Here is a 21,929-nt window from a genome sequence, read left to right as displayed (position 1 = left end):
CCGGTACGTAGTAGGTACTTCATACATTCTTATTGATGGAATGAGTGCTACTTCCCACTCTCAAGCTCTGGGTCTCCTCCAGTGCCAGTAATCTAATTAGTACAGGGGTGGTAACAGGCAAGGATTAGAGGAAAAGGTTACCCTTCCCTGCCCTCCACAACCAGGGCCACCAGAGCTCCTCCCTCTCCTCCTCAGCTAACATATTTTATTTCATGTACTCTTTCATTTTTAGTCTTGTTGTTATCTTTTGTTTTTAAACCAAAAATATTTGACAAATATAATACATATACATATACATATATGTGTTACACATGTGTGTGTATGTATATATTTATATTCATATTTATATCCCTAAAAATCCCGCCACCATCTATGGATGCACTTTAACGGGGGCCCTCTGGAGTCAATGCCCCTGCCTTTGTTAGCTAACATAGTGGATTGACTTAAATGGTATTTTAGTCTGCACTGAGGGGCATTGTGTCCTGAATGAGGGAAGGATAGTCCCATTGTCCTGTCTATGATACAGATCCCTCATCTGATTTTTGCTTACCTGTGTGACCTTAGGCAAGTCACTTAACTTCCCTGGGTTTCAGTTTCTTCAACTACAAAATGAGAAAGGACTCAATGGCCTCTAGAGTCTTCTCCAGCTCTAGATCTGTGATCCTCCAACCACTTCTAGAGTATTGTGTTCCGTTTAATAAAAACATGAAGCCAGAAAGCATCCAGAGGAAGGTGAGAGGGTAAATAGAACAGTAAGGGTAATGGAAACTGTGCCATATGATTTTCTAAGAATATTCGGCTTGAAGACCTAGAAGTGGATCCCAAATTCTTTCTTCTATAACTCTCATTTCTTTTCCCATTTTTTATCTGGCATTCTCATTTCATATATAAAAACATTGAAACTCTGTTTGTTAAAACCTCTTGCTTCATTTCTTCCAGAAATTCTAGTTGAATTTGTGACCAAACTGTGTTTTTCTTTGAGGCTTGTCTTGTAGATGTTTTGGAGTAATCTTCTTTTGGGGGGGTTGTGTCTTGAGTGTCCTTGCCACCATAATAGCTTTTAATGGTGGGATCATTTTTCTTTTGGTGATTCTTCCTGCCTCCTCCCTGACTTTGGGCACAGTTAGGGCTGGGCTCTATGCACTTCTAGAGGGAATGTCTGGGCTAGTCCTGCTGTTGCTTTCTTGGGGTAGTGATTATTGTATTGTTCCAGGACCTTGGGGCCAGCTCAGTCTGGGGACCTGCAAACTTTCAGGGTTTCCACAGTAGGCTGATCAAGGATAAAGTCTGAGTTCTGCCTTCCCAGCGCAAACTCTGAAAGTTCCTGATCTGGGCTTGGGTCTGCACAGCATGCTTGTGGTCTTGTCTTATTTGGAGTTATGGCCAACCGTTTCTGGACTCAGTGACAAACAGACAGCTGGAAAGTTCTGCTGATTCAATGACAGAATTGCAGGCTCCACTTTGGTCCATGGCTCTTCCTCTGACTCTTCTGTGGCTGGCTTCCGATGAGGCAGGAACCTAGAACTGAGACTCTGCTGCGGTCCTGGGGTCTGAGCCGTACAGATGCTGCTGCTTGCCTGTTCCTTGCTCAGTACACAGTCCAGGACTTCACCCAAGAATGCAACCATAGAGGCAAGTGCCCCCCTCACTCAGCCCTGAATCTGTGTCCTGAAACTGGGTAGTGAGCAGTAGGGAGGCAGATCCCTACTTATTCCTGTAGCCCTTCTGTGTTGGCTTTGAGACCCTCTCTTCTTCTGGTGTATAGACTTTCCCTGTGCTGGAATACACTGTGTCATTCGTGGCCAGACTCCCTCCCCAGTGTCCCCAGACCTTTCTGTCTTCCTATGCCAATGGGTGTTGGGGGAAAAAAATGATTCATTGTGATTTTTTTTTCCCCTTAGATTTCCCAGCTCAGGATTTCATGTGGTGTTTTTTATAGATCTGTTTGAATTGCAGGGAGGAGCTTGGTTGTACTTCTCTCTTGCTACTCAGCCATCTTGGCACCACCTTTCTTTTGCTGTTCTTTGTATCCTCAGGGTTTACCACAATGCCTAGCATACAGTAGGCATTCAATAGTGCTTGTTGATATTAGACTTGCCGACATACTGAGCATTTGGAAGGATGCTCAAGGGACTCCCACAGATCCCAGTCACCCAATTCCTGATCTGATCCGAGTCATCTTTGACTCTTTGATGGCAGGGACTGTCTAGAATGTTTTGTTGATATCCTTGGTGCTTAAGTGCTTAATAAACTTTCTATCTAGCTGCTGATAGCCCATCAGAGGTCAGTGTGGCTGCCTGAAGGCATGACCTTCTCTTGAGATCTTGACTCCCCTCTCCCTTCTCTCTAGTGGGTGGAGAAAAAAAAAAGAGGAGTCTTTAGGACAAACGGACCAGTCTGCTTGACAACAATGAAGTTAACTCATGAGGGTTTTAGTCTAGGGCAAAGGTCCCAGTTCTAAGCGGGTTCCTTTCTCTGCAAAGCTGAAACAAACCTGCAAATTACAAGTAGCATTCATAAGTTGCTTCTTGATCCCCAAGTCTGTTAATTGACATGACAAGATAGCGTTCTTTCTTTTTTAAATTTAAAATTTTTTTTTTTGGTGAGGCAATTGGGGTTAAGTGACTTGCCCAGAGTCACATAACCTAGTGAGTGTTATGTGTCTGGGGTCAGATTTGAACTCAGGTCCTCCTGACTCCAGGGCCAGTGCTCTATTCACTTCGCTGCCTAGCTGCCTCTAGGATGGCATTCTTTCAACTAGTTGACTTGAGTAATCAAATGTCCACAGGTTTTCCTCCCACACTTTCTAGAACAAAACACAGACTCAGGTAGCCACAAAAATTATTTTATCTTTGTTGAGCCATTATTTAAAAACATTTCAATATCAAAACAACCCTTAGTGATTAATTTTGTCACTCATTAATTTGGCAATGACACAGAAGGAAGAAATAGAGTAGATTCACCAATGTTTCAGTGAGCTTTCTCCTAGGAGCCAGAATTTGGGGACTCTGCTGGATTCTCTTAATAAGAAGAATTGTGAGTCAGGAAAAGGAAAAGCCTCCAAAGGTTAAAAGGCTTCTAAGTCTCCTAGGAAGAGTCATCTATCTGCCAATGACCTGTGCTCCCTTTCTGACTCTCCTCATGTTTTTTCCAGAATTTTTCAAACTTCCAAAGAGCCCAGCCATTCCAAACTTCCAACTTCCCTAACAATCCTCTGTGGAGGAAAGGTGCTGGGAGAAGGAGGGCAGGGCCACCCAGAGGAGATCTGGGAAAGAATCAAAGACAAACTCTGATTCCTTGATAAGAGCCCTCTGTCCCCAGCTTGGAAGAAATACAACAACCAGGGTCTTTACTGACATCCCTCCTGGGAGGCAGTTAACTCAGCCTTGCCAGAGCTGTCACATTGTCTACCTACCTACCTATGTATGTATGTATGTATGTATCTATCTATCTATCTATCTACCTATCTGTCTGTCTATCTATCTATCTATATCTGTCTGTCTCACTGTCTCTTTGCCTTTCCTTCTCTTCCTTCCTCAATATTCCTTGCACTATTGTGCTATGGCTATCAGTGTACATCTTAGCTTCAGAGTTTGAAGGAACCTTATAGGTCACCACCTAGTTGCACTCTTTTATTATGTAGATGAGGAAGCTTAGACCCAGAGAGGTTGTGACTTGCCTGAAGTCACACAGATATTATGTGTGTAGCAGGAATAGAATTGGAAATTGAACCCCAGAGAATATATGTAAGACAGGGCCAATTGGCATCATTCCAGGACTTCCCGGGAAAATTCTAGGAGCTACAGGGACATGTGTGACTCAGTGATGAAGGGGCTGTACTTTGAAATGATGAAGCAATTCCCTCATTGGCTTCTGAGCAGGAAGAGCTGGTGACTCAGGAAATCTTTAAGAGGGAGTGACTCCCCCTGTTCTCTCCCTTCCTATCTGTAGATTTTATCAGGATTATTTGAGTTTATACCTAGAAGGGTTCAGGATGAGGCATGGTAACTGCTTCCATGCTGCAGCTAGAGAAGTGGACTCAAGTAGGTGATCTTGAGTCAGGGCCTCTGGCTCTGTCCTATGTTTTATGTTTCTTTGCCTAATTGCAGGTGATCAAACAGTGAGCCTAAGATGGATTGTGTCCGCTCTTGTTGGCAACTTTGAGTTCAAGAAATTGGAAATCTTGGGTTCCTCTGTTAGAGCTGGCAGAAAAGGAAATTTCTGTTTCATGGTCACCGATGACCATGATTTCAAAGAAGATGAGCCCAAGCTCCAGCCTGGATTGCCAGAAAGCATGGGATTATTTGGACAGTGAATAGATGATTTATTAAGTAGTCCGAATCCTTTGTGTTTTGTTGTTTTAAGTCTCAACTTCCTTGTGGAGCATAATAGTAGTTACTTCTGTTCCTTGTTCATTAATGCATTCTTGTGAAAGCTTTCTATGTTAAGTATTCCCCCCCCCTTTTTTTGATGGAAGAAATAAATAGCTGTTTCTTGCCTTATTGCACATTGAGAAACTTTCCTACTTTTCCCTTAGGGGATACACTAGACTTCAAGCAAACGTAAGCCAAAGTAATTTTACCATGAGGCTCTGGGATTGAGGGTAGGGGTAACCAGGCAAGGCTTATGAGAACAGAAATCTGACCTTTCTTTATGGTGATTAACCTAAATTTAGGTCCTTGAAACCTCATGGAGATGGCCCAAGAGCCTTGGGAATAGCAGTGTTTCCCAAACCACTAGACCCGCTTCTAGCCTATCCTCTGAAGCCATCATTGAGGGGAGATATCACTGGAGAAGAGTCCTCCCTTCCTCATCCCACCAGCAGCCACGGAGAGGCAGAGCACAGGATCCCTGGGAATGACAGCACCCCTAGGCCACTGTTACTATTTGTAGGCCAGCGTTCATAGTCATGAACCAGGGAAGCGACTCCTATAGAGAAGGGAATGGCCATCCCCACCAATCACCAGCCAACTGCCAATCCCAGGTTAGGCAAGCCAGGCTAGCTGAAGTAGCAAGGCACCCTGAGTGGAAGATGGGAGGCAGCATGTGCCAGGCAAGTCAGACTATCACCACCCCCTGGATCACCATCTCCCCTCAGACACTGAGGGAGACAGCCCAGGACCCTTGAACCCAGAAGCCTTGGGGAGAGCAATGCTTCCAGCTCGTTGCCCTTCATTGCCATCCTGGGACTCTGGCCACTGCTCCTGCAGGTGCCACAGTCACATTTATGGAAGACCTATAAAAGAAATTTCTTGCCACCAAAGTCCTTGGCCCTGACAAATAGGTCAACATCAGAAACAGATAGGATTTTGCCAGGGAAAATGACATTAAAGAAGAGGTATTCTCACCGGCTTTGCTGCTGCATCCTAAGGACCATGGGACATTTCCATCTGACTTGCAGCTGAAACCTTCCCTACAAGTTGTCTCCACTATCAGAATGTGAGCTCCTTGAGGGAAGAGGCTGTCTTACTTCTCTGTCTGTCTCCCCAGTGCTTAGTAAGTGCTCAATAGTAAGCACTTAATAAATGCTTCATTCATTCATTCATTCATCCGTTCACTCATTCATTCATCAGGCTCCCCCCGGAGTGGACTAGGCCACTGCATGCATGGGTCCAGAGAAGAGGGAACCTCTTGGTAGAGAAAGCACCTCTGAGCCTCTTGGACTCAGTAGCAATTTTAAATTGTTAGATGTAGGGGAGGGAGGATTTGAATTCAAATCTTTTGACTTGCAACACAGGTTGCTTTCCATCACACAAAGCTGTTTCCCTATAACGTATTCTTCAGTAGATTGTGTGGTCCTCAAGAGCAAGTCCCGTTTTGTCTGTTTCTTCTTAGGTCAGACTCCAGTATGGTGCCTCATGCGTAAGAAGCACTGATTTGTAGTTAAGTTGTTTCAGTCATATCCGACTCTTCATGACCCCATTTGGAGTTATCATGACAAAGATACTGGAGTAAGCACTGAGGGGTCATTAACTCATATAACTTCCTTCTACGAACTCAAAGCTCCAGTTCAAATTAACTCATTCCTTCCTTCAGCCCAATACGCTCTGCATTTTTGACCTCCACACCTTTCCCCCCACTGTTTTCTGTGTCGGGTATACCTTCCCCCACCTTCACACTCATTGAATGTCTGACCATACCACAAAGCGCGACTCACATGCCACCTCCTCCATGAAACCTGATTCCTCTCCGACTCCGAATACTAACAAACTTCCTTCCCACCTGGCTGCACTTGGTGGGTCCTTTCTATCCAGCCCCCAGGAACCTCAGCATCCTAAGATTGACTTTGCCTTGGTACCCAGACTTCATTCGTACCCTCTGCCTCTCTGATTGGAGAGCAGAGAAAAGAGCTCCTCCCCAAACCTCCATTTAAGAAGGGTGCCCAGGCTACATAGATTCATTTCTTACCTGGCTGCACTCCTTAAGACTTCTCCATTATCCCCCACTCCCCATCTTCAGCTTCTTTTTGAGTGTTGAACTCAAACGTCCTTCGAGTGTTTCCCACACTAGAATGCAAGCTTCTTCAGGGCAGGAACTGGGTTTTTTTTGCATTTATATTCCCAGTGCTTAGCACAGTGCCTGGCACACAGCAGGCATTTAATAAATATTTATTAAAGACTGACTTCTCCCAATAAGTTTGTTTTGTGCCCCATTAATGCACTTAACATCAAGTTATCTGCATTTGTCTTACTCTCCTTCTAAACTGTGAGCTTTGTGAGGGCATATACAAACTTTGTATTTTTCCCAGTGCCTAGCAAAGTGCTGTGCACAAAGTAAGCATCTAACAAACATTTGTTGATTACTTGACTGGTCAAGTTCAAACCCCTCCTTTTACAGATAAGGAAACTGAGGGCTAAGAAGATCAAGTAATTTACCCAAGTTTCTCTGATTCCAAGTCAAAGCTCTTTCTAGTACATCACATTTTGGCTATAGCATAGGGGCTGGCAGTGCTTCAAAAGGTGGCATGCCAAGTCTTTATTGATTTGCAACGTCTTATTTATTTAAAACGCAATGCTTCATGGGAGAGGGTCCCACCTTAAGTGTCATCAGGAGACAATTATCCGATAACATCAGGGCTGGGTGTTGGGCTGGGTATCAATAAACAGGCAAGGGAGGAGCCAGCTTTCAAACTTGATGAAACTTTATTGCTGTAATTAAACTCAATTAAAACCAACAAACATTTATTAATCGTCTGCCTTGTTCAGGGCACTGGGTTAGGTCCGGGGGAGTTACAAAGTTTATATAAAACACAAGTCTCTGTCCTCATAATAGATGATAAGTTGACTTTCATGTTTACAAAGCTTCCATGTGCATTATTTCATTTCAGCTTTATAACCATACTGGGAGGTAGGACCATTGACAATATCCCCATTTTACAGATGAGGACGTTGAGGTTCAGAGGCTTGCCCACGGTTGCTGAGCTAGCAAATGGCAGAAACAAGATTTGAACCCAGGTTCCTCTGGAATGTAGGTTCAGTATGCTTTCCATAACATCATGTTGCCCTGACTCGATTCTGACTGTCCCTCAACATTCTGTTCTAGCTTCGTGCCTCCACGAGGCATTCTCAGATTTACTTTAGCTCACATTGACTTGTTTACCTCTCTTGTAAACTCTTATTTCCCACAGTACTTTTGGGGATGGTTATCACATATTCTCTTACATTATCACTTAGCTTTATCAAATGTATCTTAGTTGGGGACAAGTAGATTCTAAGTTCCTAAGACACAGGGACCACATCATAGTAACTTATATTTGTATGTATTGTTATAATTTATTAAGTGCTTATGCCTCCATCACTATTTGATCCTTACAACCCCATGAGGTAGGTAGTTCAAGCGGGATTACTTCCATTTTACAGATGAAGGGAACAGATGGAGGCCCAGAGACATGAAGTGATTTGCCTTAACCTCAAAGAGGCATTAAGTGTCAGAGTTGAGATTTGAACCCCAGCATCTTGTGACTTAGGGACATAGGATCCTACATTGAGGCCAGAAAGGACCTCTGAGGTAATTGGTCCAAGACCCTCAGTTTACAGATGAGGAAACTGGGCATGAGGAGGTTAAGGAACATGGTAAGGATCGCACAGGTCCTCTGATATCAAATCTAGGGCTCCTTCCACTTTAAGCCAAGGGATTTCTCTACTACAAAAGAAGAGACTAAAAAACCAAGAGATCCTCACCCCCAAGAAATAACTAAAGGCACTTGAGAGGAGCAAACCTATGCAAGATTAATAAAGAACAGCGCTACACCATTGCACACTAATGTCCTCATGGCACAGGTGCATAATGCTGGGATGGGTGGATTGCCAGCGAGATGTGGAGGAAAGGTGCACGGAGAAGGAGGGCAGGGCCACCCAGAGGAGATCCGGGAAAGCATCAGAGACAAACTGTGCACTTTGCTCTTTTTTGATGAGGGCCTGGCCTGACCCTGACATTCAACAGTAATCTCTTAAGCCATCTTTGGTGTGTACACAGTGCAGTTGGCTGAGCTTCCTAAATCCTGGATGACACCACTTGGGGAGGCCCTCATAGCAAATACCAGAAATGAGCTTCAACTTTGGTCTCTGGGATGGTTTCTTACTTAGCTATTGACAAGTGTTACCTTTATATTGAAATTAATAATAACTCAATAGAGACAAATGTAAAATTTGATGTTTGGGTTAAAAAAAAAAACAAACCACCATCTTCCAAAGGACAAGATGGGGGAAGCAAGGTTGTATAGAAATTTGCCTGAAAAAAAAAAAAGGGTTTTGGTGGAGTGAAAGCTTAATACGAGGCAGAAGTGTGATGTAATAACCAAAAAAGCTAATATTACCTTAGGCTACACTGAGACTGTAGGATGTTAGATCCAGAGCTGGGAAGGTCCTAGGGAGGCACAACTTTTGAGAACAAGGAAGTGATCAATGAATAACTCCTTCATACACTGATCTGGTCAGACCACAATGGAAAAATCGTATTTGATCCTGGACACCAAAGTTTAGGAAGGACGTTGATGGCTTGGGGAGTGTCCAGAGGAGGGTACCCCGGATGGTAAGAGCTCTTGAGTTCCTGACATATAAGGACCAGTGTCAACCAGTTATTAAATAGTCATTAAGCATCAGTTATATGCCAGGCATGGTGCTAAGCACTAGGGATACAAAGATAGGCAAAAGACAGACCTTTCTCTAAAACAGCCCACACTCTAATGGAGGAGACAATATGCAAACAGCTATGTACAAACAAGATTCAGACAAGATAAATTGGAGAAAATCAACTAAGGGAAGGAAGGCACTAGCATTAAGGAGGATTAGTAAAGGCTTCTTGTCGAAGGTGGGGTTTTCGCTAGGCTTCAAGTAAGTCAGGGAAGCCAGGAGATAGAGACAAGGAGAAAGAACATTCCATGCATGGGGCAGACAGTGAAAATACCAGGAGTTGGGAGATGGAGTGTCTTATTTGAGGAACAGCAAGGAGGCCAATATCACTGGATCAGAGAGAGAGAGAGAGAGAGAGAGAGAGAGAGAGAGAGAGAGAGAGATGTGTGCATTTCTCGTAATAACCTGTGTGCAGCAGGTTTTTAAGGGCTTTGGATGCCAAAAAGAGGGTTTTATATTTGAACCTGGAGGTGATAGGGAACCACTGGAGTTTATTGAATGGCAGGATGACATGGACCTGTGCTTTAGGAAGATGACTCTGGTGACTGAGTGGAGGACAGACTGGAGTGGGGAGAAGATTGTGGCAGGGAGATAAACTAACAGGCTACTGCAATAGTCCAGTATGAGGTGATGAGGGTGGTGGCAGTGTCACGGGAGAGAAGAGGGCCTGGCCTATTCAGGAGATGTTAGCTACAAAGGTAAAACTGACAGGTCTTGGCCACTGATTTGATATAACGAATGAGAGTGAGGAGTCAAAGATGACACCTAGGTGGAAATCTGGGTGACTGAGCAGATGGTGGCACCCTCAGCGGTAATAGAGAATTTAGGAAGAGAAGAAAGTTTAGTGGGGAAAGAAGTGTTCAGTTTTATACTGATGAAGTTAAGGGGTCTATGGGACCTCTAGTTTAGATGTCCAATAGAAAAAATATTCCATAATACAGCACCAGAAACAATTGAAAAATACACAGACCAAAATTTTTTCTTCTTGGGATTTGAGACTGGAGGTCAGCAGAAAGGTTAGGGCTAGATAAGTCAATTTGAGAATCTCAGCATAGGGGCAGCTAGGTGATGCAGTGAATAGAGCACCGGCCCTGAAGTCAGGATGACCTGAGTTCAAATCCAGTCTCAGACCAAACACTTGACACTTACTAGCTATGTGACCCTGGACAAGTCACTTAACCCAAATTGCCTTAAAAAAAAAGAGAGAGAATCATCAGCATAGGGACGATAACTGAAGTGATGAGATCACCAAATGAAAGAGCATAGAGGGAGAACAGAAGAGGGTCGTGGACAGAAGTCTGTAGGGCATCCAAAATTAGTGGGTGTGAACCTGGATAAAGAGCTATCCAAAGTGACAGAAGGAGCAGTCAGATAACTAGGAGGACAACCAGGAGCGGCGTCTCAAAAATATGGAGAGAAGAAAGTACCAAGGAGAAAAGGATGATTGATAGAGTCAAAGACTGCAAAGAGGTCAAGAAGGATGAGGATTAGAAAAGACCATTGGATTTGGCCATTAAGAGATCATTAGTCACTTTGGAGAGAGCAATTTCAGTTGAATGACAAGGTCTCAAGCCAGTCTGTAGAGACTTTAAAAGAGAGGAGAAAAAAAGGGGAGGCCTTTATTGTAGATGGCTACAATAGCAGGTTAGCCGCAAAAGACAAGAGGAATATGGAATGATAGCTAGCAAAGACAGATGGATCAAGTGGAGGATTTTTGATGGAGGCACAGGCACCTTTTGTAGGCAGTAGGGAAGCAGCCAGTTGACGAGAGATTGGAGATATTTAGCTTGGAGGAGACAAGACTCAAAGGGGGAGGTAGCTGTTTTTGTTTGAGGATGGCTGCCCTATGGAAAAGGTATTAAGCTTGTTTGGTCCCACAGGGCATAACTGGGAGCAATGGTGGAAGTTGCAAAGCGGCCAATTTAAGTTTGACATCAGGAAAAGCTTCCTAATAATTTGAACTGTTCCAGAATGGAAGAGGCTGCCTTTGCACATTGGCTATCTCAAGGGATCTTCAGGCAGAGCCTGGATGACCCCTTTTCTTTTTGGCCATGGGTTGGACCAGAAATTGTTTGTCACTTAAACTGTGGGAGCTTGGCATTCTCCCTTCAATAGCTAGAGCAGCCAAATACTCGTTTGTTGTTTGTCCTTCATTTTTTTTTTCATGTGAGGCAATTGGGGTTAAATGTGTCTGAGGCTGGATTTAAACTCAGGTCCTCCTAACTCCAGGGCTGGTGCTCTATCCACTGTACTACCTAGCTACCCTTGTCCTTCATTTTCTTAGAGGTGTATGGGATGTTCAGGGAAGACTAGCACCTCTGCTGTGAGGGCTTGCCCGAGCCCTTTTCAGGGCTGCTCATCCACCTTTGGTGTCCACCTGGCACCCAACTCTCACAGCTAAACACTACCAATTTAGAGATTTTTCTTCTCTTTTTGAAAGGAAGCTTGGGTCTGTATATTTTTAAATTGTTTCTGGTGTCATATTGTAGAATAATTTTTCTATTTTTTTTTCTAAATGGGTGTAAATAACACAATCTTAAAGCCTCATGGGAGATACAAAGAATAGGGAGAACATACACCTCATTTAGGGATGCTTTCTGGAAGACGCCTTCCTCCTTTTATCTCCTTGACAGAATGTTTGTTGATGTTTTCTTTTTCTTGTGAACTTGACAAACATCTAGAAATGTTTTCATATACAGAGAAGAGTAGAAAAAAGAATTGTATGTAAAACCTTGTATCTAGAATGCATCTTATTTTTTAAAAGTACATAATAAATTTCAGTAGCATAACCACTTCCCTATCCCTTTGTGAACTTCCTTCTCCTCCTGCTGTGTATTTTTAAAATGCTTCTTTGACACTTTTTCCTTTCCTCTTCGGAAGGGCCAGGTACTCTCTTCTCTGCTTCCACACCCCTACGTAGAATTGAATGGAAATATCAAAAAGGGTCTAGCCCAGATGTTCTTAACCTTTTTAGTCATGGATTCCCTTTGGTGAAGACTTCTCAGATCAATGTTTTTAAATGCACAAATTACATAGGGCTACAAAGAAAACCAATTTTATTGAAAGTTATCAAAATATTGACTTTAATAAAGTTCAGGGACCCCAGGTAAAAGGAGTCTCTAGATGGCCAGGGGATTATTTGGTAAATGGTTCGGTGTTTGTGCTTGTTCCTAAACTTTTGAAATCTACAACTATGTCCTCAGTGCCCCTATCAGGGAGAGAATAATGCTTGGGGCTGGCATTTTCTCTTTTTCTTTTCCCCTCCCTATGGCTTTTTCTTACCTTTAGCCTATAAAAGTAGAGAGAACTAAGGAAGGGGTGGGGTCTGCTGGACTTAATTGGGGATTATATATAGAACGGGGCCACAATGTCTGGGCTGGGTCAAGTCATTTGGATGACAAGTGGCAGGGCAGGGCTGGCCCTCCTCCTCTATTCCCCCTCAGCTGGCAGTCTACTTCTGTCTCCTAAGTGCCACACCATGAACGCTGCCTTTGGTCAATTAGCTCTGGCTTTCATTGCCTCAGATTGGAGTCTGAATGTTCTTGTCTTTAAGAGGTAGCTTGGTGCAGTGAAGAAGGTAGACCCAGGTGCAAATCCTGCTGTACTCTCTAGTTGTGTGAACCTGGGCAAATTACATTACCTCTTTTCTTCACTGAAAAAATGAGATAGTTGGACTTCATGACCTCTAAGGTCCCTTCCATACCCTCATCTTTTATACCTTTTTGTGGCATTGAGAACTGGTGGAGAGATCATCTAGTCTAATTCCTTCATTTCAAAGATGAGGAAACTAAGGTCTAGTGACATCATAACTCCTTTTGAAATTAAAGATTCAGTGGTGGACTTAACGATGCACCGTCTTTTCCTCCCTCTCCATGTTCCTTGTCACCCATGCAGGACAGGCAATATCCTGCCTACCTCACCTCCAAGGGCCTTCCATGCCAGGAGGTAGGTGAGAGGATGGTGTCTGCCACCATCAGACAGATGCTCCCTTACTGATGTCAAGATTGGCGACACAAGATGGTGTTAATCTGAATGTGTGGTGACTGCATGATACCCAATCTCCCCCTAGTATACTAGGAATCTTAAGAACCTGGGAAGTACCCTTCCATGATTGGGGTGAGCTGTTAATTCCTAAACAGGATTGCTCTATCAGACTTTTGAAAGGGATAATTGTCTTTTCTTTAACAAAACAATTGAAATGTTGGGTTGACTCCATGCAAAGGGCTTTTGTTCTTACATGAAGTAATCTGGCCATCCTTAGGAAAAGTACATTTTTTTTTAGCTATTATAGAACACAAACTTCCATTCCAGTGTCTCATCATGACGTGCATGTGGCTTTTGGGTCATTAGATGGACTGGAAGATTCCTGAGCTTTTTTTTTTTGTCTTTGTATTCCTGGACTTACCATAGCACCTGAGGCTCTTAAACTCTTGCTTATTTGATTCTTTTTTTTTTTTTTTTTTTTTGCTTTTTGGTGAGGTGATCGGGGTTAAGAGACTTGTCCAGGGTCACACAGCTATTAAGTGTCAAGTGTCTGAGGCCAGATTTGAACTCAGGTCCTCCTGACTCCAGGGCCGGAGCTCTATCCACTGCACCACCTAGCTGCCCCTGCTTATTTGATTTTTGCAGGATATGTATATACGAGCAGATTGTGAGATCTGACACTGCATGCTGTCTTTATTGGACCACATCTGGAGTACTGTGTTCAGTTCTAGGCACATTTAATCAAAGTCAGTGTCCAGCTGGAGAGTGCCTGGAAGAAGGTAACCAGCATAAGACGACCTAGTGCTTAGGAAGCATCTTAAGGTTTTGCAAAGTGCTTCATAACCATTCTTTCATTTGATCCTCGTGATAACCATGTGACATGATACCTCTGCTTCCCATTTCACAGATGAGGAAACTGAAACGGAGACTTTCTCAGGGTCACTAGCTAGTTAATGCCTGAGGCAGAATTTGAAGCTGGGTCTTTGAGCCCAAGTCCAGCACTGTTTCCTCTATATCATCTAGCTGCATCTGGTACCTAAGAGGTTACATGAAATGACATGATAAAGGACAATTAAAGGAACTAGAAATGCTAAGGCTGGAGAAAAGGATCCTTGGGGTGACGCAACTGAAGAGATGTTGCGTGGAAGAACATAAGCTCCCTGAAGGCAAAGACCTTTTAGTCTTTGCACCCCCACTGCCTGGCACATTGCTTTGTACACAGTAGGTGCTTAATGCTTATAGGTGGTGGTTTAAACCTGTTGTGTTTGATTCTACAGAGAACCTAGGAGTCATGGGTATAGAGATACAGATTTGGGCTTTAAGAAAACACTTCCTAACAAGTATTAATGGACTGCTTGGCAAAAGGGGGAGGTCTCAGAAAAGCTGGGAAATAATTTTTACTGCTAGTGTTTCTGATAAAGGCCTCATTTCTAAAATATACAGAGAACTGAGTCAAATTTATAAGAACATAAGTCATTAACCAACTGATAAATGGTCAAAGGATATGAACAGGCAGTTTCAGATGAAAAAATTTAAGCTATCCATAGTCATATGAAAAAAATGCTCTAAATCACTACTGATTAGAGAAATTAAAACAACTGAGGTAACACCTTACACCTATCCAACTGGCTAATATAACAAAAAAGGAAAATCAAAAATGTTGGAGAAGATGTGGGAAAATTGGTACAGCAATGCATTGTTGGTAGACTTGTGAACTGATCCAACCGTTCTGAAGAGCAATTTGGAAGTAGGCCCAAAGGGCTACAAAAATGTGCACACCCTTTGACCCAGCAATAGCACTACTAGATCTGTATCCCAAAGAGATCATAAAAAATGAAAAAAAAAAAAAAGACCCACACGCACAAAAATGTTTATAGCAGCTCATTTTGTGGTGGCCAAGAATTGGAAAATTGAAGGGATGCCCATCAAATGGGGAATGGCTGAACAAGTTGTGGTATATGAATGTAATGGAATACTATTGTGCCACAAGAAATGATAAGCAGGATGATCAGACTTGCTACATGAATTGATACTGAGTGAAGTGAGCAGAACCAGAACATAGTACACAGTAACAGCAACATTGTGTGATGACTGACTTTGATAAGACTTAGTTAGTTCTTCTCAGCAATACAATGATCTAAGCCAACTCCAAAAGACTCACACCCTGAGAAAGAACTATGGAGTCTGAATGCAGATCGAAGCATACTATTTTCTCTTTTTTTTCTTTCTCGTGGTTTCCCCCCTTTGTTCTCATTCTTCTTTCATAACATGACTAATGTGGAAATATGTTTAATATGATTATACATGTATAGCCTATATCAGATTGCTTGCCACCTGGAAAAGGGGGGAATGGAGGGAAGGAAGGAGAAAAAAATCTGGAACTCAAAATGTTATAAAAGTGAATGTTGAAAACTATTTTTACGTGTAATTGGAAAAAATAAAATATTAAGCGGGGGAAAAAAAAGTGAGCTCTCCATCACTTTAAGGTTCAAACAAGACGTAGATAACCTGCCAAGGATGCCACAGAGGAAATTATTGAATAGAGTGAGAGACTAGTTATTATACATTTTTTCCTCTTTGTGATTGTTCCCTGTTGCTTCTTCTCCCACCTGACTGACCTAACCCCTTTCTCTTCTTGTTCTCTTCCACTGGCATACATGCCCCCTAACAGTGGGAGTACCTTCAAGGCTCTGTCCCTACACTCTTTTTTTTTTTGAATATCAGTTCATATGGGTTTAACTGTATCTAGGCTGATCTTTCCCAGATCTATATACCCAATTCTATTTTCTTTCCTGATTTCCAGTCTGGCATCACTAAACACCTATTGGAAATTCTGAAGTGGATGTCTGATAGTCATTTCAAACTCATGTCCAAAATAGATTCCTGTTGTCTTTCCCCCGGAACCCCAGCTCTCTTCTCAATTTCCCTATTTCTGTCAGGGCCAATACCATCCTCCCAGTTGTCCAGGATTGAAACTTCAGTGTCATCCTCAATTTCTCACATCCCCTCACCGCACACATCTATCTATTCAGGTGCCAAATCTTACCATTTTTCAATCCCATCTCTTCTCTCCACTCCCACAGCTACCGCTCAAATTTAGGGCCCCATCATTTGAACAATTAGAATAGCCTCCTATTTGGTCTTCTGGTCTAACCCATCCTCCACACAAACATTAAAGTGATTCTCCCAAAGTGAAGTTTTGACTGTGTTACTGCCCTCCTCAAAAACCAATAGCTTCCAATGACCTCTAGGATCAAATACAGGCTCCCCTAACTGGCATTTAAAGCCCTTCGCAACCTGTACCTCGCTTACCTTTCTAGCCTTATTCTACATCACTTCCCCTCTCACACTACAGTTCAGCCAAAATGGCTCTAAGTGTTCTTCATACACAGCACTTCACCAGGTCTTTGTGCCTTTGCATTGCCTGTTCATCATGCCTGGAATGTGCTACCCACTCAGCTCTGCTTGGTAGAACCCCCAGTTAACTTTAAGATGCAGTTCATATCATTTTATACATGAAGCCTTCCCTTCTATTCCCAGCTTCTAGAGCCCTTTCCCCAAAATCTGCCTCCTCCAAATAATGGCTAGCATTTATATAGATTTGCAAAAGCATTTTACATTTGATTTTCACAACCACCTTGCAAGGTAGGTACTATTGTTATCCCCATTTTCTAGATGAGGAAACTGAGGCAGAAGTTAAATGACTTGCCCAGGATTACAAAGCTAGTAAGTGTCTGAAGCTGGATTGGAACTCGGTTCTTCCTACCTCCAAGTCCCAAGCTTCTGGCTCAACTGTAGGCTCCTCAAGGACAGGGATTGATTTATTATTATCTTGTATGCCCAGGACCCAAGACAATACCTGGCACACAATAGGCCCTCATTAAGTTCCTACCTGTTTGAGTGGCTTAGATGACTTGAGGCTCCTCTCAGTGCTAAGATTCTATGGTTTTCATTCTCTTAAGAAGACTGTTCCAATGTAGTTTTAAAGCCAGGAACACAACCAAAATTGCACATTCTTCCTAGCATCAGGACTTTTCTCCCCTCGGCTTCATGCTTTGAATGGGGAGTGGGAAGCAAATAGATCCAGTGCCATTTCTGAGTGAGGGCATAGCTGACATTATGTACCTACATAAATGTACATGCATGACATCTGTGCACTTAGCACTTTAGGGTTTGCAAAGTACTTTACAGACATTATCTCAATTTATCTTCACAATAACTCTGTGAGGTTAGTAAGTAGTATAGGTGCATACCAGCTTATCCCTATGATACAGATGAGGAAATCCTTTAGTAGAACATAAATTCTTTGAGGTCAACAGTTTTCCTTTCCTATCCCCATGGCCAGCATTATGTCTTACACAGAGTAGATGCATAAGAAATGTCTGCTGAATGAATTAGGAGGTCATGGCCCACAACTTTGTTACAAGGCATTCTAATCCAGGTAATTCTTGATTCTAAGTGCAACATTTGCTCTCCGCTACAATGCATATCCTACCGCAGAACTACTACGACCTTTACTCTATATCAAGTCAAATGCCTACTGCCCTGGTTGGCAAAATCTTCCTATTCTGTCTTTTTGGCATTGCATAAGGAGTACTGGATTGGGCATCAGGATCACAAATGCCAAGATCTGGAAGGGGACTTCAAAGCAAATGAGTCGGAACAATGGCCAAAGTAGAAATCCCCTCCATCCCTTAGACAAGAAGTCATCCGGACTGCTTAAAGACCTTGCCTTGTGGTAGTAGACAGAGCATGAGATTGAGAATAAGAGAAACTGGGATAAATGAAAACCAGAACCCGCTGTTGTCTTAGGCAAATCACTCAATCTCTCTGGGTCTCAGCATCATTTGCAAAGTGAAGGAATTGAACTAGAGAAGTCCAGCTCTGACATTCTAAGAGTCTACACACCCAAGAGACATGGGGAACCTGTACGCTGTCCCTGAGCTAGGCTGATTACATGGCAGCAAAGAGAGATGAGGATAGATTCATCAGAACTTTCCTGAGGGTTAATTTGGTTGTGTTAGGTGAGCCTCATAGGTATTTGCCTGTAATGCACATAGGCTGGCTATCTAGTCTTATTTAAAATTTATTGTTCCTTTATTCCTTCTCAACACAACTCAACAGTTCCTACCCTCCTACATCCCTTTAATCCAAACCCCTCATACGATACATATAAAAGAAATAAGGATACTGAAAGGCGGTTGGGAGGTGGTCTGCAGAAACTTTTGCCAGGTTAATGGAAAACACATTTCTCAGTTTATCTGTGCACCTTTTTCTTTAGGTCTTATGTGTCACTTAAATGCAAGAGTCGCTATTTTTAATGAAAAATAACAGCTAGTGGGGGATGTCTGAAGGTTCTGATGGGTGCAGATTCAATCCATTTTATCACAAATATGGTCATGCCGTGAGCCCTTTTTAAAATCCGAGTTGTGATTTCATTGTATAGGAAACTCTTGGTGAGAAAATTCTCTCTGCCAATAGGTTGGCAAGCCTTCTGCAAGTAACAGTTTTTGAGAGTTGTTTCAGGACCCTGAGACGTTAAGTGCATGGATTCTTATCCAGGCTCACGTGGCCAGTGAGGCTCGGGGGAGGGACTAAATTTGGGTCTTAGCTTTGGAGACAGTTCTCTATCCACCTAGTCATACTTCTCAGAGAATTCTTAGAGGACCAAAAACAGCGAACTGTGTCTATCACCACTCCTCTGCAGGGGTTAGTCTCACAGCTGGTATAGAAACATCACTAAAGAAACAAGCCTCAAGAAGCTCACTATGCTGGCAGGGGTCAGCTAAGTATAGAGGAAGCTTAGTATCTCTATGGCTTCTATTGCTGATGAGCTGGTCTATATTATCAAGTACCTGACATCAGAAAATGATAAAAAGGATTTTCATACCTCTAGTATCAGCAAAACTGAACAGCCCAGCAGGAGTCCCTGGGTACAAACTATATTTATTCAATAAAAATATGCAAAAGTACTATAAAAATCGCTGCACAACAAAACTGGTTAGGATTTAAAATCCAGAGAAATCAAGGAATTCAGAGACCCTAAACCAATGCAATTGTGCTCTAAGATCTTTGTGATGTTCACTGTAAAAGAAGGAAGATTATGGAACTTTGCTTTCCAGCAAGGCTCAATCTTTCTTATACACAGTGAATTACATTTCCCACATATTGGGCTTTCTGAGTTAGAAGGGATGCATATAAATTTTGGTAAAAAGAGGCTGATATAAGGTTCATAGATTTCGAGTTAGGAAGGGCCTTAGAGGCTATTTAGTCCAACACCATTTTGCAAATGAGGAAACTGAGGCACAGCTGGGATTTGAATCCAGGTCCTCTGACATCAAATCTTGTCATTTTCCCACTTTACCATAGAATGTATCAGACTGATACATCAATAACAACAAATTCATTTAAGTGGATAGTCACTGAAACTTGTTTTTCCCCCAATGGATCTATTATAAAATCAGAATAAAGATAGAATACATTCCAATTTATTTTTTAAACATGAATAATTCTATATCATTCCATTATCTTCCCTCCTTCATTCCCTTTCACCAACTTTTTTTTTTTTTGGTGGGGGAGACATAAGAACAAAATTTGAGAAAACACTTTCTCTTGTGAAGTTTACCTAAACTCGTTACAATTCTGCTCCATTCCAAAAGAACAATATTTATTCTATTGAATTTAATTGAAAAAAGGGATACTCAAGTCTATAAAATAATTTCCTGTTTATGAGAAGTAGACTCACCACTCTGTACTCCATCTATAGAAAGAAGCTTCAATGACTTCTACTTTATTTATATAAATAAAATATGCTGTCCTTGGCATGCAAAGACAACATTATTGATTCTGCCAGGTGTGTGAACTGTTTTCTGGCAGTCGGGATGGGTCTTTAGTAATGTTGGTTTGTTCTAAACCCTTTGCAAACTTACCCAGTCCTCTCTGTGACTAGAAGCACAGTTTGGGAAACAGTTGGCTGGAGTTGGTCCTGCTCCAGACAAAATTTCTCCTTGTGTCGAGCTAACTAGATTGCATGGAAACAAACCCTTAGCTCTGGCCTTCTTAGCACCATGCTTTAATCTGTTGAGCTCACCAGTACAAACCAACTATACCAATGAGCAAAGTGAAAAACTTGCTTTTCGTTTTTCTCAAGTGAGTTCGGGGTTTCCTAAAGAAATATTTGGTGAAGATATAAAAAAGCAAGTGAGAAATGATCAGTATGGCTTTGGTTATCATCAGAGCAGAACACCCCATACGAAGATTTACCACATTTGCTCAAATGAGGGATAAATTCTACAGGAAAAGAAGTTTGATTTTCAGGTTTAGAGACCAATAGCAGAGAGATGGCTTGGTTTGGTATTTTCAAAAGAATGACAAGAATAAAAAAGTATTTTAAAAGTTAACTGACCATATTGTCTTAAAAAGTGACACGAATAAGGTTGAAGGTTGAATGAAGCCTATACAGTGAAGCTTTCCTAGTGACCCCAGTTGGGATGAATTTCCCACCCTGGGAATTCTTCTATCACTTCTCTTTGTACCTCTCCTATGCATATGTCTCTTTCAGTTCTGCACTGTAACTACTGGTATGTATATACTTCATCATCCTCATACCCCTCTTCCTGTCTTACTAGACTTGCTTTCATGAAGGTAGGGGACAATTTTATTTTTACTTTCTTCCCCCACACCCACCCCAATGCTCTATGCACATAGTAGATGCTTAATAAATGTTGAATTGTTCTAAATTATTCATTTAATGGTATTCACACTGTTAATGACATTAGTTAGAGATTTGCAAGGTGTGGTCTCATTGGTTTGGGAGCTCCCTCCAAAGATGTAGATCATAGCCCAATAAAAGGAGAGATTCTCTAAATTACTCTAAGCCCCTCTACAGTGTAACTAAAGTCTGATCACCAGAGGTATGATCCAAACAAATAGCTCCAAACTGCTCGGGTCTCAGAGTACTCTAACCTGGATATAAAAAGTCGGGACATGAACTGAAATGAGCTGGACTCAAGCCGCTGGTCCAACTTCCTCCCCCCTATAGCTGCGTCTATTTTTTTGTACCACCTGCAGTGGTCCCACATGACCCTTTCAGTGAAGGTAATGGGCAGCAGCAGCAGGGGGCTATTTTCTGGGAAGCTACGAGTTTGCCTGCTTGTGTCCGGAATCACATAGACTATAACAAACTTGACAAGAAACACCGTTTAGTCCTGAGTTCTGTCGAAGTCATTGAGGAGGGGGCTGAATTCATTAGGATTCCCCCTCCCTCTTTTGTACTCTGTCATACATGGCCTTCCAAGTCCTTGTCTTCCATTATTGGCTCTTCTACAGGTTGGTTCTTCTTAGATGGGACCCCTTCTGGCATCTTATCACCTACTGTCTTACCAGCCTCTTCCTGCGCAAGGGAAAAAATACACAAGGGAATCAGTGATAACAGAAGGGAAGAAATGTTTTGATCCCTGCTTCTTCCAAGCTGTTTTATTAACTCTGATGTCAGCATATAAGACACTTGCTTTTTGTTGTCCCCTTAAGACCATTTGGCCTGTACCATTATGAAATAATCTGCCAAATCTCAACACTAGAAAGTGTGTTGTAGCTCATTTAGTTCAACTGGTGTCTAAATCTGAATTCCCTAACGCCTGAGGGAGGCTTTCAGTTTTCAGGGTTAAAATGTGATCACAGCTGAGCAGGGCTCAGAACACCAGATGTAGTGTCAGAATACATGCAGTGTAGTCTTGGTTTTGCCATTTACTAGCATGGCATTTTGGACAAACCTCTCGGGACTTTCCCGGCCTCAGTTTCCTCATCTATAAAATG

The 21,929-nt window shown here is 42.3% G+C and overlaps 1 protein-coding gene across 6 annotated transcripts in view; it reads right to left on the bottom strand.

Annotated features, from left to right (window-relative positions):
* Positions 1-7,123: 7,123 nt before the first annotated feature.
* FKBP5 (FKBP prolyl isomerase 5) overlaps positions 7,124-21,929 on the bottom strand; it is a 190,305-nt gene continuing 175,499 nt past the window's right edge. For all 6 annotated transcript variants that reach the window (XM_020999591.2, XM_020999592.2, XM_020999595.2 and 3 more), the window contains one exon: positions 7,124-21,507. In XM_020999591.2, coding sequence (XP_020855250.1) covers positions 21,394-21,507 — 114 coding nt within the window. In that variant the 3' untranslated portion in view covers positions 7,124-21,393. The remainder of the gene's footprint in view (positions 21,508-21,929) is intronic.

Source organism: Phascolarctos cinereus, unplaced genomic scaffold (assembly GCF_003287225.1).
Source record: "Phascolarctos cinereus isolate Bilbo 61053 unplaced genomic scaffold, phaCin_HiC Scaffold_5;HRSCAF=322, whole genome shotgun sequence".
Lineage (NCBI taxonomy): Eukaryota > Metazoa > Chordata > Mammalia > Diprotodontia > Phascolarctidae > Phascolarctos > Phascolarctos cinereus.
The sequence above is the reverse complement of the archived record's forward strand: the minus strand, read 5'-3'. Positions and strand labels throughout refer to the sequence as shown.